This window comes from Hemibagrus wyckioides, linkage group LG15 (assembly GCF_019097595.1).
Source record: "Hemibagrus wyckioides isolate EC202008001 linkage group LG15, SWU_Hwy_1.0, whole genome shotgun sequence".
Classification (NCBI taxonomy): domain Eukaryota; kingdom Metazoa; phylum Chordata; class Actinopteri; order Siluriformes; family Bagridae; genus Hemibagrus; species Hemibagrus wyckioides.
In genome coordinates this window covers 15613272-15635001 of record NC_080724.1, presented here as the reverse complement: position 1 = coordinate 15635001, position 21730 = coordinate 15613272, and the positions used below count along the sequence as shown (strand labels likewise).

The window sequence follows — 21730 nt, the reverse complement described above, 5'->3', positions numbered from 1 at the left end:
CTGTTAGACTGGAATTGATCCAAATCTCAGTAACTCAAAAACATGTAGCCCTACAAATAATATCCCGTTTACTGTGCACATTAAAATAATGAGTGTAATATGTAAATAGCTGGATTATTCATGAATTAATTTGCACTTAGGGCATCTGTTGAATTTATTTTACAGTTAAATTGTTCCTGGCTGCAAAACGATTGAGAACCTCTGCCCTAGAGGGACATGTGAAAAGGCTATGGAGCTTTTACTTTGAAAAAAAGAAATGTAAAGTTTGGGCAGTTCACTCTGTATGTTTATCATATACACTGCTGTAACTAATAGACAGGCGTCCCATAAACATGAATATCGATATGATTTATGAATCTTGATGCTGATTCATGATCAATGCGGCTGTGCAACTGCACACTTATTGAATGTGTGTGTGTGTGTATAATTATGGGCGTGTCCCACCCCAGCGCAGTCTGATACGTCAGAAAAAGAGAGCCGCTTGTGTAGTGAAGGGTTGGCTGCATTCACGGTCTATGGTTGGCTGTGGGAGGAAAAAAAGCGAGTTTAAAAGAGGGGGATGGGGCAATGAGTTGTTTTGTGTTGCATTCCTGCAGTGTGCTTGACCTTTGACCTCGTTGTTGTGCTCTCTTCTCCTTGCATACCAAAGTGAGGGGTTTTCCCTGCAGTATGCCAGAAGGAGGTAGCTCGCACGCGCTGCGCCCTGGACGTGTTTACTAGCTACTAGCTTTACAAAAGGCTCGCGCTGTTTACCTACCTGCATCTGCAGTTAGCTAGCTAGCTAGCAAGGAGAGATTGCTTTATTATATTTTAACCGAGGCGCGCGTGTTGCAGTGTAGGGGCGCTAAAAGAAACGGGGGAGAGGGGGAAAAAAAGGAGGAGTAGGTGTGGAGCGTTTTTGGATATCGCACCGAGCTCGGCCAGGTCACTTTGCTCCGCGCACTAGCTCTCGAGCTGTTTCACGCGCACACGTTTTCCTGTCCAGCGCTCGCCGATTATTCGGCATAGTCCGCCGCAGAAACACGGAGAAGACCGAGGAAATGAAGGACAAACAGAAGAGGAAGAAGGAGCGCACGTGGGCCGAGGCTGCTCGCATGGTAAACCACAAACGTTTGTGTTTATATTGTTTTCCGATGTCAGTTTTTTTTATGATTTTGTGCGTCACGAGCGGCCAGACAAAGCTGCCGTTTCTATGAAGCCCGCTGCGGCTGCCTTGTTCGTAGCTCATCCCACATCTTTTCCCACCACGCAGGACAACACCGGGGTGGTTAAATTTATTTCTAAATTCAACACGCTTTCGAAACAGACATTATTCACACGTATAACGGTGGGGCTCGCGCATGAATCGAAGACGCAACTTGTAGCTTAGCCATATTAGCACCGCTACCCGTTTGACCCTTTGTTTGCGTGTCTCGAATCGGCTAACGTTAGCTTGCTAGCTCGAGATCACAGATAATAAGCAAGCTAACTCGACACCATCACTCCCTTTCATCGTGAGGCACATCCTGTCCAGTTTCAGCTCGTCGGTCTGACCTTTGTTTAAAACTGCAGAGCTTTTTTATTCCTATACAGTTTGACGCAACACGGGCTTCCTGCCTCCTAACTGGCTAGCCTCAGATTGCTAAGGGAAATAGGCAATACACTAGAATATACATGCATGACAAGAGGGGTTTAAATAAATTGTATTTGCAAGCACGTAGTTTTGCACGAGCCAGTCTGACCAAAAAATAAAATAAACTGACCAGCTGAAATTGATTTGCTCTTAATTTTCTGCGAGGTTTTTTTTTTTTTATTATTATTTTAATAATAATAATAATTTCAGTGATATTTCCCTTATTTCTCCATATTTTAGCCTGCAGTTATATAGACCAATATTTTTTATTTATTTATTTATTTATTTATTTTAGATATAACTGACATTTATCTAAAGCAAATTCATACTGAATGTGGAAAAAATAGCAAATCCATTTCAATACGAGAAAATCCCATTTAGGTGACTACTGGTCAATGAACCTTAAAACCTTCATCTAAACCCCTCAGTATTCTTCACTGAAGACTAGGTCCAAACCAAACTTAATGTACATGCAGAGACTTGTATTGCTGCTGGAGATAAAAGACCCTGAAGGAGAAGTGCTTCCTGTTTCAGATGCTCTCCATGAAGTATTGAATAGCAGCCAAGAGAAATGTTTTAGCTAAACCACTGAAGAGCAGAGCCTTTTTTTTTTTTTTTTTTTACTGTTGTCACACTGTTTAATATCTCTGGTTTGTTAGACATGGATAAACCTTCCCTACTACTTCTGATGGCCCATGCTGATGCTCCTTTTTTTGAAAAACCTGTAAATCTAATATCTTAAACTTCTTAAACGTTATGTCTGATCTCTGGTCTCTTCCTCGATGTTCGATCACGTCTTGAGAATGTGTGGACTGGGTATTGACTTCGAGACCGTTCAGACTGTGGCATGAAATGTAGAAGCCACATGATGCCAATGCAACTGGTGTTATCTGGTGACATTTGCTTCTGCAAGTCTAAGGTTACTGTTTAGGGTGGGGTGTGCCGTCACCATACCGTTTCCCTATATTTTGTCACTTAAGGGCTTTTATATTATATTATATTATATTATATAATATAATATAATATAATATAATATAATATATATATATATATATATATATATATATATATATATATATATATATATATATATATATAAATAAAATATAAAATTAGTGTCACTAAAATTGGCGACGTCTTTCCTAATCGTTTGACACATTGCTTACTAGTTAGCCTGACTCATTTTTTGCTTAGTAGTCTGTCTGTCAGATGGCTTAAGTGCTGGCAAATGGTATCAACAGTCAGGTTCATGTATTGCTTTTCATATATTCTCTGCGTTTGTATCCAAAGCATCACAGTTAATCCAGTCAGATTTTCTTCTGCTATTCAGGTCTTTTTTTTAGTGCTTACAGTTGGGACAAATAATGATGCGGTTATAAGGCTTCAATATGACATTTTACTAGTAATTGTCTGAGAGTTGTGATTATTATATAATAATCTGTAAATTAAGTTTTTATTCTTAGAGCTACAATAAAAATTGCAGCTTGTGAAATTCTTCCCTGACCCCATGTCTTATCTCAGGGTGGCCCCACGGATGAGAACCTATAGACTAAATCCAGCAAAGCCAAATATTCACTTTTTAATTTACAATTATTCAGTGTACATTGGTGAGAAAAGTCCATTTACCTCAATTTTTGCAGGTGTGTGTATGTATATACATGTACAGGGTGTCCTTTGCATTTTTTTCCGTCCTCTATGTGGTTGCCGTTTCTTTTGTAAACACACGTAGTCGTCTCTCCCACTCATGATGGACTTGATGAACTTTATTGAACCACGATTCAGTGCCTGCAATCGTATAAATACTTTTATGTGGATTAGATAATGATCTTTCTTTTTGGTCTTCAACAATGAAAACTTCAGCTTTAAGGTTGCAAATTCCAAAAACAACTCATTACAGTGATTTCTATCGAATGGATGATCACACTCCAATTTCAGTGTGGTGATGGGTATGGTACACTGGAGTATTTTTGCCTATAAGGCAATTCTTGGTCAATTTCCCTTCATATCTAATGGTAGTGCAAACAAAGCATACCAAATGATGAGCACAATCAGTGAGGTTTGAATCTGGTGAGACGTACAGAACCGTAATAGTGCCTGATTGAGAAGCAATGACTTTCAGAAACGCATAAACCTCAAGTTATTTGATTTCATTATATTTGTAATGGAAATCTTTTGTTGTGTATGCTCCTGTTTAATTGTTTCATGGTGCTTATGTAAATGGTTTGTCTGAATGATACTTGTAGTGCCTATTATGCTTCTTTTCGCCAAAGGTTAACTAAACTAGAGATGTTTGAAATCCACCGTTAGTGCAGGAGGATAAGTTTTGACATTCTAAACATGAAGTATTTCTATACGTAACGTTGTCACAGTGTCCCTCCCTAAGCTTTCTCAGAACGTTCATATATGTGCCCTATAAACATCTAACGTTTTCCTTTTATTGCTTTATCAAAGCACAGTTTGGCCTCATTAGCGCTTATGTGGTGTGTGGATGTGTTGTCGCATGGCAAAATCTGGGTGGGGCTTTTTTTAAACTGTTGCTATAATGGAAGGGACTGCATATTTGTGGGGACAAGCGACACTTCATACATGCTTGGAGGTTCTCTCCAGATGGTTTAGTCTGTCTGGAAGCTGGACGATTTTCTTTTCGCTTGAATGTCCCACAGAGCACTGTTCATTATCGAAAAATACCCCATATGAACTAGCACAGTTGGTAATTTGATCATGCCTTTGCCTTTGTTGAATGGCGCACACATTTAACAAAATTGCTATACTTTTTACACAAAGCTGTCCCTGTGTCCTGTTCAGATGCTCTGAGGAACCTCTAGCTTCTTAGTTGAAGAAGCTAAAATGTCACATTTGTGCTGGCTTTCACAATTAGTTTCCTCAATTCAGATGAATGTTTTAACGTGATTTGCAAAAATGTTCTTATCAAGATTGTATGCACATGCACATCCAGAGTTTTATTAAAACCTTCGTAAATGCTATTTTAAAAGTTCAAGCTAAGACGAAGGAAAATCACGGCCGCCTTTACCCAATAAACAGTTACTCACCAACACTGCACGCTTTGTTAAAATCTGCAAGCTATACAGGCAGCTTTAAGGTTTAAATATCACATCATAGATATGGAATTTGTGCAAGTATGAAGCGTCAGATGAACAGCTTTATGTGAAATATAATGCAGCATCTAAGCGACAATTCGGCCATCTGAATATTTTTGACAAAATATTGTGGAATAATCCGTGTTTCTCTTTAGTTAACTAGCAAGTTACTTGCTCGTTGAACAGAGGATATTAAGCAGAGGATTGTGCCATGATGTATATATTACTGCATATTAGGAGTGCATTTTTCTGAATACATATACAGAATAACCGCCTTCAAAAACGTAGTACAGTAGTGCTGAGTGAATACATTTCTACAGTATATTAGGCGTATTTTGGTTTGTTTTTACTTTTCACGTATTAGGTTTTCCCCTTCTAACTACTCTTAAATATCCTTTGCTGGAATAACCTGTAAATGTAAATGTTTCTGTGGGTGTTTGTGTTCCTCTGCACTGCACAGCATTACTTTCAATTCCTTTTCCTGTCTCACTGTCTTGGTTTCAGATTTGTTACAGCACCAGGGACAATTATGTAGCATTTCCCTTTCATACAAGGCAGACGTCGACTTCCTTAACGGCTTGCTGTAGCCAGAGAGAAATGTTCACAATAGCCCTTGACTGTTTTCAGTAGGTAGTAGCAATTCTGAGTGGTCTTGCAAATGACTGCTTTTGTTTTAATACATTGCAGATCGCTTTGTGATGAGGCACAAGATGTGTAGGCAGCTTGTGTTTTCACATGCTGTTACCGTGATTGTAGTAAAGTTCACCTGAAAAGATTTTTAGCTTGTGATGGTGCTTTTACTGTGTTGTAGGGAGAAGTTCCTAAAACCCTAGGGAGCGTTGGATATAGATAGTAACCAGCAAAAAAGGTGAGAGTAAATGCAAGTAATGAGCGACTGTAGATTTTTTTCAGTGAGTATGGCTGGATTACAGAGATGAATGGAAGACCACTATTAGAGGAATAAGATGCAGCCAGTTGCGACTGCTGGTCAGAACCTAGTCTGGATTTAGATCTGACGCACATGGTCATTGTAAATATGTTCAGCCACAAAGGCCTGTATATGTCTCACGAGTAAGATGTTCTCCACTTCCTGTCTTCCCCAAATAGGTTCTTGAGAACTTCTCAGATGCCCCAATGACACCTAAACAGATCCTTCACGTCATCCAGACAAAGGGACTCAAAGAAATGAGGTCTGTCCTTAATGCATATATATATAAATATATATATATATATATATATATATATATATATATATATATATATATATATATATATATATATATATATATATATATATATATATATATATAAATATATAAATATATATATATATATATATATATATATATATATATATATATATATATATAAATATATAATATAAATAAATAGATGGCGTATGCTATATGCTATACATTAGCTGTTTTCATGAGTTGCATACTGAATGACTTTGTTTTCCCCTTCTCCAATCTTTAATTATTGATGGCACCCTCTACCACAAAATAGAAGGTGAGTTAATATGATTATTGTGTTATGTTAGTGCTAAGATGTATTGAAGCTATGATGTTTTTGTATTAACTTGTTATAATCGTCTCTCACGTACAATTAGTGGCACAGCCCCACTGGCCTGCCTGGTTACCATGCTCCACTCCCAAGTGAGAGGTGATCGCGTGAAGAACAGCATCTTCTTCAAGCTGCCAGGAAGAATGAGCCTTTTCACACTAAAGGTAGCAATGATGCACATTTATTCCTGAGACTGATTCGCTTTTCAGGCATAACATGTTGGAAACCTCAGTGATGCTATTTAGGAAGTGTGTATACTGTTCTAGCCATGCATTTACAAATGCTGTGTACTCAGATCTTGGTGACGCCGATATATATACATCTGTGTATTTCCAGAAAAATGCCCTCCAGTGGACGAAGAACCCATCAGGTTCGGAGGCTTCAGACCCAAACGCAGCACCAGCAGCTTCATCCACAGCTACATACGGAGCAGGAGAAGGGGCCGAGCAAGAGAGTGGTGACTCCACAGAAACAACGGCTGCTAGTGGTGAGAATGATGGTGTGTAAAACTTGGTTCGTTTGCCCCATCACTAACTTTATTTTTGCTGCGTATATGAGCATGTCCTGATCTCACTCTGAAAGCACCAGGAACGCTCTCATGTGCAAGATCTGTTACATTCCAGTCAGCAAAACATATTCTGTACACAGACGTATAAATGGCAGAGATCATAAAACATGGAATCTGGTCAGCTATTAATCAGGTATCAACATTTTTAAGCCCCAGCTGCTTTGGGGTGGAAAATTTATATAAAAATAATCTGACATTCAGATAGACATGATGTTTCACAAATAAGAGATTAAAAAAAGATATATAAATATCATGCATTCTCACTTGAGTACTAATATAATACACTTCACTGTCAGGAATTACACATGGATATGTCTCCTTTTTAATTTTCTAAATATTATTTTGTTAATTTTTGTTTGTCCACCATTTGTATCTTAGTGCTGCTGTAAATGTTTTGTTCTGGCTGTGTTCAGGGCTTTAAATAAAATAAAAAAATAAACCAAATTAAGCACCGTAGCTACCTTAAGCTTCAAGAACACAGGATGAGAGGGGAAACATTGATTTCTTTTCTTTTTCTCTTTTTTTTTTTTTTTTCTCTTCACCGAGAATGTGTGTGTTGCCATGGATACTGCAGCAGCACATGACATCCCGCAGTGACCTAGTTGAGAGTGGTTTAAAGCGTGCATATGATTGTGTGTGTGATGGAGGGAGACAAATCTCTAATGGGGACAATTAGAGCCTAAATCATGGAAGTGTTTTACATATGGAGTCAGAAGGCGGATTTCATGCACACTCGCCTAGGGGTGGGGCGTCTTAAAAACATTTCAGTTCCTGATTGTTAACCGTCCTAGCTCTGTATTCAGCTATGCTTACATATGCTTATATCGTACATTCAACATGCATATGTCTGTAGAGCAGATATCACACCAAATATTCTGTCTGAAGGTTTCACATTTACACAATTAATTTGAACCTAGTACTGAATGTCTGCATCTGTGAATCTTCAAACATGTCCGGCATAAGTGTCTGTAATAACTTATGCTCCTAATGAGAACATTTTTTCTTCTCACTGCCTTGCTGTTTTTTTTCCCCCCTCAACAACACTTTCTAGATCTCCGTCTATGAGCTGTCACTTAACTGATTTTGTAACGTTGGGAAGATGGATGTTGTAATTAAAACCATCGGGTCAAGCTATTATTTTGAAATAATCAACAACTGGGTGATATGATGCTTTATAACCCTGAAGCTAATTACTTTCTAATAATAACATTTTCAAGTATTTAATTCTTGTTCCACAGCGACTTGGTGACACTGATATTTTAATTTATTATATAATGACATTGTATGTTTTATCCGTTTATAGTTACAGTTAATGTTGTGGAATGTCCATGAGAAAAGTAGAAATATTCAAATGCTTTTTCACACTCTTAAACGCTTGGCTCAGCTGTTGATTATTATTAGATAAGTTACAAAGCATCGTTACAGATATGTTACAGAACTACATGCTCAGTGCGTCGACGATATAGTAAGCTATCATTTACTTAAATTTTTCCTGGTTCTGCTTCCTGTTTCAGCATCAGTGGATGAGACTTCCTCCAGTGCCTCCTGCTCCACAGAGCCACAGACACGACTAAGTCGATCCTCACAGGTAACTTTTCTCTCAAAACTTTGAAATATCTATATTCACTACATTTTTTTTTTGGCATGTAAATGCATGCTTTAAATTGAATTAATTGTTGACTGCCTCTCTACAGTCAGGGAGACAGAGGAAGAAATCTGTTATGATGCCTCGAGTGGTTCTTACTCCACTGAAAGTCAACGGTGAACACGTCCCATCAGGTTACTTTCTTTACCCTCTCATCCTTTCCGTCTCTTCCTTCTTTCCTGCCAAACTCCACTCCTCTCTGCAGTGGTTTGTAAGCCCATTCACTCTGTGGTCTGACAGTTTTTGTAATTTTACGCACTGACAGACTTTAATCATTTATACTGCTGTCTTCTCAAGGCCAATACCCCTACAATTCCATCCTGTCAGCAGCGTCCTCTGTGTGTGTCTGTTAACACTAAAACAGCATCTTCCCAGCAGGCACTGACTTTGTGTAGCTTGTTCTTAGTACCTCCCTTTGCTCGCAGTGTGTGAAAACCAGTGTTTCTGGTTGTAAGCCCTGCTTTATGACCTATGGATATCTGACCCCTCTGCTTTGCGTTTGCATCTTCACTTGAGATATCCACTTACCCTTCTTGCTTAGTATCTCCATGTCTGGGACATCTGTCCTTGTGGCTTTGTGTGTGTGCACTAGCCAGCACTTTTTTGCCTGCTGTTCCAGCCTCTCCAATGTCACTGGCTTTTCTGCCTGTGCTGCCCTTCCCACACTCTCTCGTTCTCCAAGTCTCACCAGCCTCCCTCCTCCCCCACCTGTCCCCTCAGGAGCTGCGGGGAGGCGCAGGGAAGGGTCTAGGGGGGGTCCAGGCCCAGCACTTCGAGCCCGCTCCGAGCTGGGCTGGAAACGCCCCCAGCACTTCAAGAGCATGCGTGGCCTACGTTCAGGTACAGAGGATGAGACCCTGTGGGACCCATCATTGCTATTTACCCCAAACCCACTTAATGCACCACTTTAACCATCCCATCTATTTACACTGTTCAGCACCACCTTCCAGGCCTGTCATAGGATGAAGTGATAGGTTCTTAAATGTAAAGTGAAAGACTAATAGGATAGGGTTTACTGCACTGAACAGGGGTTTGTTTTAAATTAGTCATTATCCTATGGCCATATATTAAACTTGTAAATTGTAGAGTGTTTTCCAGTGCACATTTCATTTCTCTTTTGTTTGGCAAAATGCATCAGTGAATGGTGACTGTACTGCTCGATGTTTTTGCTTGTCAGTTCATTTAATTTTATGTTGGCTGAGTATCGAATGAAGGGCATGTATTTGCTTTTTCCTGCCATGTTGGTGTGACTGAGTGACGTGTACAATTAGGGCTGAACACTTTTTTTTTTTTTTTTTGATGGATTAGGAACATATTAACATATGTTAACACATTTTTTAAACATATGAATTTATAGTTCTCAATTATCATTCTTTTTTAGCAAGGAACATACAGTATGTGTAAGGAAGAGTTATTTTTACCCCATAGTTGAACATCTCGGTGTTTTATACCACAGATATTGGTCAGTGTTTCATTAAAAAAAAAATCAAAGAACAAGTCATACCATAAAGTTTATAATTACACCATTTTAAAAAAAACTGATTTCTTGGTTAAATTACCTGATGCATCTGCCATTCAGTTGTAATTTGCATTGCACCAGACACTATGACAATGCCCAGCTGTATTCTAGGAAATTAACACATTTAATCTAATCAGAATTGAGAATTCAAGCATGCTGTGGTGTAATCATCTGTTAAATTCTTACCTTACTTGCACAGAATACTATAGCACCATTTTCCTAATGGATGTTTGTGAATGACCGCTTGACTTCATTTTGAATAACTAGGTTAACGGTACATTTGTACTGCTAAATTCTAAGCAAGAATCCAGTCATTCGTTTCTTGTTTACTAATTGAGAATGTAGCATTTAGTACATAAGTGTCATTTGGATTATTTTCACATTTACTCACAGCCTAGCTTGGGTTCAAGTCATCATGGTGTGTGTGTGTGTGTGGTCATGTCAGTGGTCATTGGTCACAGTGAATAAGGAGGAATAGTGAATGTTTTATTCAATGCTTGCATGAGTGCAAATCTTGCAGATTTGATGCTGGTATTAAATCAAATTTCAGTATGAAACAAATCGCTGTCTTTATTTTAATGCATATTTTATGCAGTGATTTCTAAAATGCTGTTTGCCTCCTGTTTTCAAAGATCGTCACAGTGATCACTACTGACATATGCCAATATATTTAGAGCTAAATGTGGATCATGTAATATAGGGTTCTATATTGTATCACATAGCATTTGTCTTTACATGTAATTCAGCAGCAGAGTTGATTTCATGTTTGAATTTGCAGGACCCATGAAGAGGAATAGAGGTGGCGTGGAGGTAGACTTTGAGACCCCAGGCTCAATTCTGGTCAACACCAACATCCGTGCATTAATTAATACACGCACGTTTGCAGCATTTCCTCCTCACTCTCAGCAACAGCTTCTTCAACTTCTCCCTGAAGTAGATAGACAGGTGTGTGGTTATAGCTGCAACTATCCTTTACTGTTATAATGCCTGTCAAAAATTGATTTGAGTTTGCTGTCTTTGAATTTTGTTGTATATTGATGTTTAGGTTGGCCCCGATGGTCTTGCCCGACTCAGCAGTTCAGCACTGAATAATGAATTTTTCACTCATGCCTCTCAAAGCTGGAAAGAGAGGCTTGCTGAAGGTGAGGGTCACCTTGACACAGGAACACAGTGCTATTTTTATAGAGTAATTCATTAACTGTTTGGTATAGCCATGCTATGTCCACTTATTTTGGAGATTAGATTAATATGGAAAGTCGTTTTCTCTCTAAGGTGAGTTCACACATGAGATGCAGGTTCGCTTTAGACAAGAGATGGAAAAGGAAAAGAAAGTAGAGGCATGGAAGGAGAAATTCTTCGAGGAGTACCATGGCCAAAAGTAAGGTTCTGTCATATTTAAAATAAGCCTATTGTATTTTATTCAAGTACTGACTCCTCCACGCCTTTCTTTATAGATCCGGCTTAACCCGTGAGGAGGCATTAAAACTCACTATGAGTGATGCAGGAGAGGTTTCTGGGTCAGTTCTTGGGGCTGATACTGCTGCAGCCACACCCAAGAGGAGAGGCGTTGGAAGACGACGAAGAGAGGGTCGTATTAGGAGACGATCACGTGCTGACCTCAGACGCAGGGCGCGCCGCCCGCTCTGCAAGACCACTCCTGCAGCAGCGGCTCAAGAACAGGCAGAAACCCAGGCAACTTTGGAAGTTGTGGCCCCAACTACTTCACCTGTCCCAGAAACCAGCACAGAGCAAGCAGAGGTTGTACTTCAAGCCGAGTCGGAATCTGAAGCTCCAGTGGAGACACTCTGTACAGAGGCAGCACCCTCCCCTGCCCCTGTGTCTACTCCTGCTCCTGCCTCTACAAGCTCAACCTGCGATGAGCCAGAGGGTTCCACCAGCCTGCTGCCTGAAGTTGTTGAGCCCACTGTTGCCTCCACCTCTTCACCTTCCTCATCCTCTTCTTCAACATCCTCTTCATCCTCTCCATCTTCATCGCCTTCCTCTACCTCTGACCGGCAAGGAGCCTTTGCTGCTAGCTCTGACTCGTCATCTTCCTCATCCTCAACTGCTGCTGTTGCCACTGACCCACTCGATGATGGTGCCTCAGTCACCACTGGCACAGCAGGCACCGGTGCCAGCAGCAGGGAGAGCAGCCCAGCAGCAAGTCCTGCTACAGCCAGCCCTGCCATCCAGCTCAAGGAACAGAAGAGGAGACCCGACGAGTCCCAGGCCTTCACCAGTTTTCCCGAGAAGAGGGCACGACTGGATGAGCATCAGTCCTTTCGTAACACAGTTGACTGTGTGCACTCAGAAAAGCCACAGCCTACAACAGAGGAGCCCAAGGTCCCGCCAATCCGGGTATGATGGCCTTGTTTTATTACATTTAGTGTTTTACAGGATTTCATTGTTATTACAATTCATGTTATAACTATGTTCTTGTATATTATAATTTTGTCCTCACGTTGTGCAATGCCTCAATTTAAATAATACTTTCCTTTAAGTAACTGAGTGCCTGTCCCGTCCCCCGTCCCCCTCCTCTTTTTTCTTCTGTCCCCTTTTTTCCTAGATTCAGCTCTCCCGGATCAAACCTCCGTGGGTCAAAGGGCCGCCAACGTACCAAATCTGTCCCCGCATCGTGCCCCCCAACGAGGGGTCGCGGCGCAGCGGGACGGGGGCGCGCACCTTGGCGGACATCAAGGCCCGTGCCCAGCAAGCCCGTGCACAGCGGGAAGCCGCTGCTGCTGTTGCAGCCACTGGGGACGGGGCAGAGCCTGGGGGGAGCGGCCCGGGGGGTGGTATTGGGATACCGGATTGCTCCAGCGGGAGGCGTTCGAGAGAGCACCCGGGTCCCGTTGAACCTGGAGGAGGAGGAGGAGGAGGAGGACGAGGAGGAGGAGGAGGAGGAAGAATTGATGTGGAGGACCAGGAATCGTCTGCAAGCTCTCATTCGTCTGGAGCACAATTACAGCTATCAAATGTAGAAACTCCAGAAAAAACCCAACCCTCTACCCCACAAATTATGCCATCTCCATCATCTGTATCCTCTAATCCATCAGTGCTCCCCTCGGAGTCCCCTAAAACCCTCACACCTTCACCAACTGCGACAGACAGTCCAGCCTCCCAGGACCAGGTGGATGATATCTGTGGAGGGGAGGAAGTGACAGTCAGCTCTTGTGATAAAGCCTCAGAGCAGACTTCAGACACTCCTGTGCCTACTCCCAGTGAGCCTGAGTCTGTAGGCAGTCAGCAAGAGAGTAGGGTTGAAGAAGCAGATTCAAACGACAGCAGAACAGTGACTCCCAGTTACACAATTACACAAGTGTCGAGTGAAACAGTAAATCTTGTTCCCACATCGATACCTGACTCACTTCCTAGGTTTGGTGCCCAAGGTGTGGATGTGATCAGAACTTTGGCAGCATCATCTCAGTCTTGGGATGGTGAGCAGAATTTAGGTGAACATCGCTCTGGCACTACTGGGGTCATTCAGCACGGGTCAGATGTGAAAATCCCCAAAGAGACATTTGTTGCAGCCCGCAATGGTTTTGTAGGTGGTGCAGAGGATCATGTGGTGAGGGAGAGAGTATTGCAGGAGCACAAGAGTGCAGAGATTGAGGCAGATGGCAAATACACAAGTTCCCTCTCGTGTCTACCAAATGATATGAGGGAGGAAGATAATGGTGTGCACAGTGATTCCACAGAGACTGCATCAGACTTTGAGAATGAAACTCAGGAGGATGATGCAGTGGACTGGCACAGAACGATTGACCATAATGGAGTGCAGGGTCAGAATACAAAGTCTCAGAATCAGCCTGTCATTCAGACACCAAATCGTCTAACTTCATGCACTTTGAGCTCTCCCCAGCATCAGCAGCCTGTCATCCAGACCCATGTCTCAAACCCTGCCCACAGCCAAACTGTCATTCAGGCTCGTTTTCCCAATGGCATGCCAAACCAGCCAGTGATTCAGACACAAAAGCACCATTCAGTCCACACCCATGGCATAAATCATGTTCAGGATCAAAACTCCAATTCTTTGACCCAGGTTCATGTGCAGCCATATCTCATGCATGTAGAGAAGGACCAAAGCAAGGCTCACGGTCCAAATGATGGTAGCAGCAAGTCGTTTATCCCAACAGAAGATGAGGCGAAACCTTTCTGCAGATTGCCTACAGATGACTCTGGATTAAAAAACTCTGCCACTCTTTCTGCTGTTAAGAGAATTCAAGGCACTGCACGACCTGTATCCTCTGTTGAGGCAAACAACCCTCTGGTTACCCAGCTTCTTCAAGGCAGCCTACCTTTGGAGAAAGTCCTACCCCAGTCACACTCTGCAAGTAAGCTGGAGATAAATAGACTCCCAGGGACACCAGCAGGCTTGCCATCAAACTGCCAGCCTGGAGGATCTCCCAGAAACGTGACTCCCCGCTTCAGAGCCCCTACCGAAACAGGAGGAACTACAGAACCTGCTGGTTCAGACTTTCAGCACAGAGCCCCTTCAACTCATCAGTCACCTGTGCTTGGAAGAAATTATGGTCCCTCGCCACCTACTACTTCACAGACTCGAATGGCATGCTTGCTTGATGAAGCCAGCTCTCGTGGCACAGTTGTCCAACAGTTTGTTCCTCAGCAGTCAGGGAGCGTTGTGCCTCCTGGTGCAGTACCTGTTATCACCTCGCTCCCCTCCACTTCTTCCTCTTCCAGGCATTCAGTGGACATGAACTCTCAAAGTGCTCAAGCTTTGGAGTCAGCTGTGATAAAAGAGCACCACATCCCTCAGCCTTCACGTGGTAACACTCCAGAGAAGCAAGCAGCTGGTCTTCAGGGACACTTGATTAACCTCTCCCAGCCAATTTGTAGAACTACACCTGATGCCCCCTCCCCTCCACATGGTGACCTTTGTCCTTCTGAAGTTATACCTACTGTTAAGATCAGCTGGCGCCCATCTAAATCACAGCCACCCCAACCTCAGTCCTATCAGCAACAGGTCTCTCATGGCGCTAGTGTGAAACATGAAGTCTCCTCACGGCCCTCGTGCCAGCAAGCTCTCACCAAAAATTCACAGGCTTCAATGGGAGGAAATGGCTCTGTTGTTGTAACCAAAAAAGAACCCCAGAGCTCCACGGACAGTTACACAGGAAGTGGGGGAGCCATGGAAGGACTGCTTAACATGGAAATGTCACTTGCAAGAATGACAAAAAAAGAGCAAGGTAAAAATCTTTATGCCCGTCATACAGACTCCTCAGTCTCACCTGTGTCCTCTTCTTCCTCTACCTCTGCCTCATCATTTCCTTACCATTTGTATGGAAAGCTGCCTAAGTTGCAGCAGAGTGGAGGTGGAGACACTGGAGGAGGATCCTCATCTGGCTTCAGCTATACAGCTAATGTCTCCGTAGTGGATGGTAGTGGCTTCTCACGCAGCATTGCAGACAGTGTGCTGCAACTGCGGCCACGTGTTAGTGTTGGGAACACTGGAAGCCAGAGCACTGCCCTTAGTATCCAGGCATTTGCTGACAGTGCAGCAGAGGAGGTGGCTCTTAAGTGCTCCTGCCGCCTCAAGGCCATGATTATGTGCCAGGGGTGCGGTGCCTTTTGCCATGACGATTGCATTGGCCCTTCCAAACTCTGTGTTTCCTGTCTGGTGGTCAGATAGTATGTTACAGCATCTCTGAACTGAGTCTAAGTAGATGCTAATGCATTGGCCTTTGCAAGACTTTGTCAGAAACCCGAGGAACTTTTTGGACTCAACCGAGCAGCAAATATATGATTGAACTCTTTGTGTGGATACCTGGCCTGATTTTTGATGTTGGACAAAGCAAAACAATAGGGCTGGTTGATGCCCTGCAAGATCAAATTTAGTCTGTATTTTTGCTTCATATTTTTTTCTATTGCTGTTACGATGGTGTTATGATGTGTATTATTATTATTATTATTATTATTATTATTATTGTTATTATTATTACGATTATTATAATTATTGTTGGTATTAAGTGAATTTACATGGCACGGTTGATTGTAGATTGTGCCTTTTCTTTCTTTCCCACAAAACATTTACCTCATCTACTTGACACCAATCATTGGTTCAGTGTGAAAATGGTGGTGTTCATGTTTGCGTTTTTCTCTCACCTACCTCTCTGAAAAGAGAGCGTGAAAAAGTTGTTTTGCGCATCTTGTCTTGCAAAGAAATATTTTTTTAAATCATTAAACAAGCCAATTCTTTTGTTATTTTGTAAGTGCTTCCTTTCCTTTTTTTATTTTCTTATCCAAAGTGAAGTCCAGTCTGTACTTGGCGGTTAAGCACAGTATTCTAATCTAATAAAGCTGACAATGAACAGATTGGCTGGTACATTTAATTTCTTTTTTTTTTTTTTTTTTTTTTTACTCAGTGTAAAATTCTATGTGCCGATGTGACATGACGTTGCTTAGGAATCATTTCTAAACAGGTACATGCATATCTTGTCCCCACATCATAACCTTTTCACAATTTCTCACACATTATATGTAATAGTAATAATCAATAGCAGAAATCTGGCTGCGGCAGTCAAATATGAGGTGTACATGAGTACATTTTAAAAGACTGCAATGCAAAGGAAAGAAAATGCAATATCAAGGCCTGTTTTGCCCTCTTGAACTTTGTAGGAGTATTTTAATGTAATGTTACAGCATGTTTAATGGAGTAGCACATTCATAGAATTTTGTTTCACTACTGGACATCAATGTTGAACATCAAAAATGTGTGACCGATGTAGTGAAGACATTTACTGTATGGAATGGGTCAGCCTTGAACATTTAGTTACAGGTCACATTTGTATATACGTTCGCCTAGAATGTACAGGTTCCCTCATGAGAAATCACCTTGATTTTTTTTAAAAAAATTTATTATGTTTTTGTTTTTTCCCCCATGTAGCCTGTATCAATCAGAAGGACACACACTGAGCAAAACTTTAGAATAATGCATAAAGCTGAGCTTAAACAGGGCTTAACTGTTAAGTGTTTCGAAACATCTCAAGAGGCAGATCTAAGGGTTGTTGGGAAGAACACATGGACAAAAAGAAAACTTGGAAATTTCTATTCTAAAATGTAATTGAAAGTAATTACTTTTTTTTTTTGGTCTGCATTGCTTTGTATTCCTTTAAAAATTTCCTTTAAAAGAGATGGCCAAATGATGCCACATAATTGTTGATTCAGTAAGCAATTACTCATTGATTCATTGCAACACCACTAGTGAAATTAAACTTTCTCCATTTTTTTTCATTCCCCTTGCATAAAAAAAATCATAAATATGGGTATTTACTTGCAAAGTATTACCGAGTCCTCAGTTTTTCTTGTATTGTCTGCATTGTTTTGTACTATATTTTCCAAAAAAATGCATGGTAAATAAACTCAGTAGTGATATCCATCCCAGGTGTATACAGGGATAGTTTATTACCAGTATAGGTGATGTACTGTTCATATTTCATGGGTTTATTTGTCAGATTCGTGATTGTGGCTTCTCTACTTCAGTAAAACAGGATGACTTGCACCTCTAGTGAAGAGTCTGATTACTGACACCTCAAAATAGTTTATTTCTTCCCGTTATAACCATGCTGATTATTTAGCCATTAAAAATTTAATTTGTGCACATTACTTCCAACAAGGCAAGAGTCATGTGAGAGAAGGAACTGATGGACATTTTAGGACTTATATATAGTCTGTGGATGAAGTGAAATAAGTCAGCTCAGTAAACTGGTGGCCTACTTCTCTCTGTAATACAGAAGGTATGTCTTGAGTGGCTCTGGAAGAGGCAGGCTGAGGATCCTCTCCCTCAGCAAGTTAACAGGAGCCTCTGTAACTTTTCCTTCCTTCCTCCTTCCATCCTCACCTTCTCCATGCTCATCACCCACTTGTTCGCAAACACCCTTGCAGTCCTCGTCATCGTCGTCATCTGACTCTGACTGGTTGTTGTTGTCGTCTATAGCTCTGGGGATCAGGCGACTCATGAACATATAGTGGTTAGTCAGGAGGGTGGAGTCGCGTTGTTCACGTCTCTGTTTCTGACGAGACCTTCCTCTGGAACCCACCTTCTTGGGAAGAGGCCAGGAACCAGACACCGATTTCTTCAGGGTCTGTCGGATGGAAATGCGAGCCAAGTCCTGGAGGCTTCGCACTTCAAACATGGTAGCTGTACAGGATTTTAAAAAATATCATTCAGTAAGGGTTGCTGTGAGTCTGGAGGAACAATTTGTGTGAAAATTGGGATGGGACCCCAGCAATTGCTGTGCATCATGCACACATCGCATACTCATTCACACCTATGGGCAATAGAGCGTAGACAATCCAGCTACTGTGATATTTTTGAGTAGACCCATGGAAACACAGGGATGTGATAAGCCAGAGCTGATTAACATGGCAACACTGTGCCACTCTACCTCTCATGAAACAACATACTGACTGAAAAACCATTTAGCCAGGCATCCGAAAGTTCATATTAATCTCAAAATGTATTTAACAAGTACTTCCTGTTCAGATCAATGTGAATTATTGCAGCAGCATACTTACGTAGTGGTACTGCTCTAGGTTTGCCATTTTCTCTGTGTTTAGGAAGCACAAGAGGAGCAAAGGACACAGCAATGATCTTTTTTGTCTCCCATGAGTTGTACCCTGTCCGAGTTATTTTGGTAAGCTGAAAGGGAAAAAAAAACTGTCCTAAGGTTTATTAATAACTAAACAGTTTGGAAAAATAAAATATGGATCCAGAAAGCTCAAAATATTTGCATCACACAGGCATTATCATGGTATCGCTACACTTTTAGATATAAAGATTCCTCACAAATGGAATTTCTAATGTGTGTAGAAACCATATGTTTGACCGCATGACAGATACACTCACCTTTTCTTCCAGGGGGAGCACCAAGATACCCCCAACCTTTAGTAGGTTCTTCATGAAGTCCTCATGCTCCCTCTGAACCCCTGCCCCACAGTATACTCTGTCATACTTTCGGCTCTCTGGGGCAATCTCCAGACAGTTGCCCACCACAAATGATGGCTCACAGAACTCAAACCTGATGAATGTTATACAATATAGTCACTTAGCATAATACCAAAACCTATGCTATATATATATATCTTATTTGGAATGTTAAACTATAAAAGTAAAAAATACACGGATACTTACTTATCAAAGCTGTCACTCGTCTTGATAAAACAGTCCAGCTTCTGATAAGCATACTCAATGACATCAGCATGGAGTTCAACACCGTGATTCACACCAAATGGACCTACACAGTTTAACATCTAGTCAATAAACTTGAGAATCACAAAAAAATTATAATACAGCTTCATGACACATGTAACACCCCTACAGTTGCAGCTTTGAAGAACCTATTATTGTAAATATAGTATTATTTTACATATAGATTATCATGACACACAATCTATGATGTGTACCTTAGCAGGGGTAACCATAAGGAGGTTCCAATACCAGTAGAAAAGTAAATCAATTTCAGTCTGTTAGACGGATTTAATTACTGTTACAAGAAGTACTACACTCTTTGCACTAGACATGTAGTCCTGATAAGCTAATACAACATATTCACACCTTCCAAACCTTGGACTTACCCAGTATGAGGCCCACCATAGTGCTGAGGTAGCCTGTTCCACTTCCCAGGTTTAGGAAGGACAGGCCAGGCTGCAGGTCCAGAGCCTCCATCACCTCAGAGTAGATGCAGGGTGCAGACAGGTGGATGTTGCCATGTCTCCAGGCCAAGTCCTTATAAGCACTGTCACGGAACTCATCTAGGTAGTAGTCAGCTCGGTCGATGGCCCTGAAAGCACACTCCACCAGCTCTGAACGGATGTACTGGGCCTCTTTCAGGTTGTCAATAAGCTCATCATTGTCCTCTCCTGCACTTACTGCGCCCCCCATAGCTGCTGAGGAAGAACACAGTGTTAGGAACTAAAATGTGGACTTCATTTTGGAACTGAAACTCAGTAATGTAGTATATCTAAATGATAAACAAAGACCATCTTAGGGGATTCCATCTAACTACTAAAACATTATTAGGTTTGTACCTCTAAGACAGCCATTAAAACAGGGGTTTCTAATCTCATCCCCAAAGGGACATTGAGGGGCTAGTGTTTATTCCAATCAAGTTGAAGCTACACTTGAATCCACCTGTTTAATCAGTTGAGCTCTGCTTTCAGTAGACAATCAAGTGTGGCTTCTGCTTCCTTGGACTGAAAATCTGTACCTACACTGGCTCTTCTGAAAAATCTAACAAATCAGTCTTTGGTTTGCTTCTCTGTGTGAACCTTTAAACTTCTTAGAGAGGTCCCAAATAGTGCTGCCATACAATTTCAGAATCACTGGGTATTCAGAACCCATAATCTATATTGCAATCTGTATTTTAAAAAAAGAGGAGTAAGATACTATAGTGGATACAGAGTGTGAGTTATTATACAGAAAATATACCATGGCATCAAATTTCCACCATCATCATATCACTCGCAGTCACTGTGTGGAAATTTGTGTGTTCTCCTCATGACCGATTTGGTTTCCTCTGGGTTTTCCTACTGGTCTTGTGGATTGTTGACTCCAAATTGTCAATAGGTGTGAATGTGTGTGCATATTGTGCCCTGTGATGGACCCCTGCACTCTCAGGATAGTCTCCAGATCCACCATAACCCTGATCAGTCTAAAGCAGTTATCAAAAATGGATAGTTGGATGGATGGATGGATGGATGAATGAATGAGTGAATAAATTCACCCAACTCGAAAGGAGAAGGCTGCAGTTTCCAGATATTTCATAGGGTGTCGCTGAAAAGCACGAACGTCCCAGGAGACTCTACTTGCAAAAGTGAACCTATGAGAATGATTCCCACTGATACTTCCACAAAATGTTCAAAACAGAGCTTCACCATAAGAACTCACACTATTGCTGTGTGTCTAAAGGTTACTTTCAAAACATCTCACTACTGTACTAAGTAGTATGATAACCTAGAAGCCCTTTTGCCGTAACTATGGTAACGGTGCTATGGGATATTCATACTGTCTAGTACGTTATGTGAACGGTTTCGGATGATAGCTAGGATGAAGTTACAGATTAGTGGCACATTAAAAAAAAAAAAAAACCTCTCTTTATAAGCACGTTGTATGAAATGTTATTTCATGTTGTTAAGATTAGAATGCGTGATTGTGCAATAAAATATTTCAGTCCAGCAGATGATAATAAGACAATATGGATTCCATCTGGCTCATAAAAACAGGATGGTTAGTTGTCAGCTCACCTCCAGCTGGAAGCAGTCGCTCTGGATGAAATGAAGGCTGTTTCGCAGGTAATGTGCTCTGTGCTATGTGCTACAGTCTCGATAGCACCACAACCATCGATGTAATTTTTGTTACGCTTTTAACTCGCGTTTGGTGTCTTGTTAAAGCCGTGCATGGTGTTAAAATCCTAAAATCCTGCCGTCTTCATCCACAAACGCTCAGCACAAAGCGGCCACAGTTTGGGATGTAAACACTAAGCAGCTGACTGCGTGACGTCACACTCTCAGAAATCTGAGTTTATATATATATATATATATATATATATATATATATATATATATATATATATATATATATATATATATATATATATATATATATATATATATATATATATATATATATATATATATACCGATCAGCTATAACATTATGACTACTGACAGGTGAAGTGAATAACACTGATTAGCTCCTCATCATGGC

At 41.2% G+C, this 21730-nt stretch overlaps 2 protein-coding genes across 7 annotated transcripts; one reads left to right on the top strand and one right to left on the bottom strand.

The window, feature by feature from the left end:
* Nucleotides 1-495: 495 nt before the first annotated feature.
* asxl1 (ASXL transcriptional regulator 1) lies at nucleotides 496-16338 on the top strand. 5 transcript variants are annotated; one of them, XM_058409808.1, is made up of 12 exons: nucleotides 496-1097; nucleotides 5818-5900; nucleotides 6320-6437; nucleotides 6610-6760; nucleotides 8356-8429; nucleotides 8536-8620; nucleotides 9207-9326; nucleotides 10784-10950; nucleotides 11051-11147; nucleotides 11278-11383; nucleotides 11460-12363; nucleotides 12572-16338. In XM_058409808.1, the coding sequence occupies exons 1-12, from the start codon at nucleotides 1041-1043 to the stop codon at nucleotides 15653-15655; spliced, it is 5046 nt and encodes a 1681-aa protein (XP_058265791.1). In that variant the 5' UTR covers nucleotides 496-1040; the 3' UTR covers nucleotides 15656-16338. The 5 variants fall into 5 exon arrangements, with proteins under 5 accessions (XP_058265791.1, XP_058265790.1, XP_058265788.1 ...); XM_058409807.1 differs by having other exon boundaries at nucleotides 6610-6772; nucleotides 12578-16338; XM_058409805.1 differs by having other exon boundaries at nucleotides 497-1097; nucleotides 6610-6772.
* A 290-nt stretch (nucleotides 16339-16628) lies between these two features.
* On the bottom strand, nucleotides 16629-21503 carry pcmtd2a (protein-L-isoaspartate (D-aspartate) O-methyltransferase domain containing 2a). 2 transcript variants are annotated; one of them, XM_058409812.1, is made up of 6 exons: nucleotides 21268-21503; nucleotides 19600-19911; nucleotides 19157-19259; nucleotides 18872-19043; nucleotides 18541-18664; nucleotides 16629-18163 (listed from the first exon to the last, which is right to left on the bottom strand). In XM_058409812.1, the coding sequence occupies exons 2-6, from the start codon at nucleotides 19904-19906 to the stop codon at nucleotides 17736-17738; spliced, it is 1134 nt and encodes a 377-aa protein (XP_058265795.1). In that variant the 5' UTR covers nucleotides 19907-19911; nucleotides 21268-21503; the 3' UTR covers nucleotides 16629-17735. The 2 variants fall into 2 exon arrangements, with proteins under 2 accessions (XP_058265795.1, XP_058265794.1); XM_058409811.1 differs by having other exon boundaries at nucleotides 19600-19908.
* Nucleotides 21504-21730: the final 227 nt, after the last annotated feature.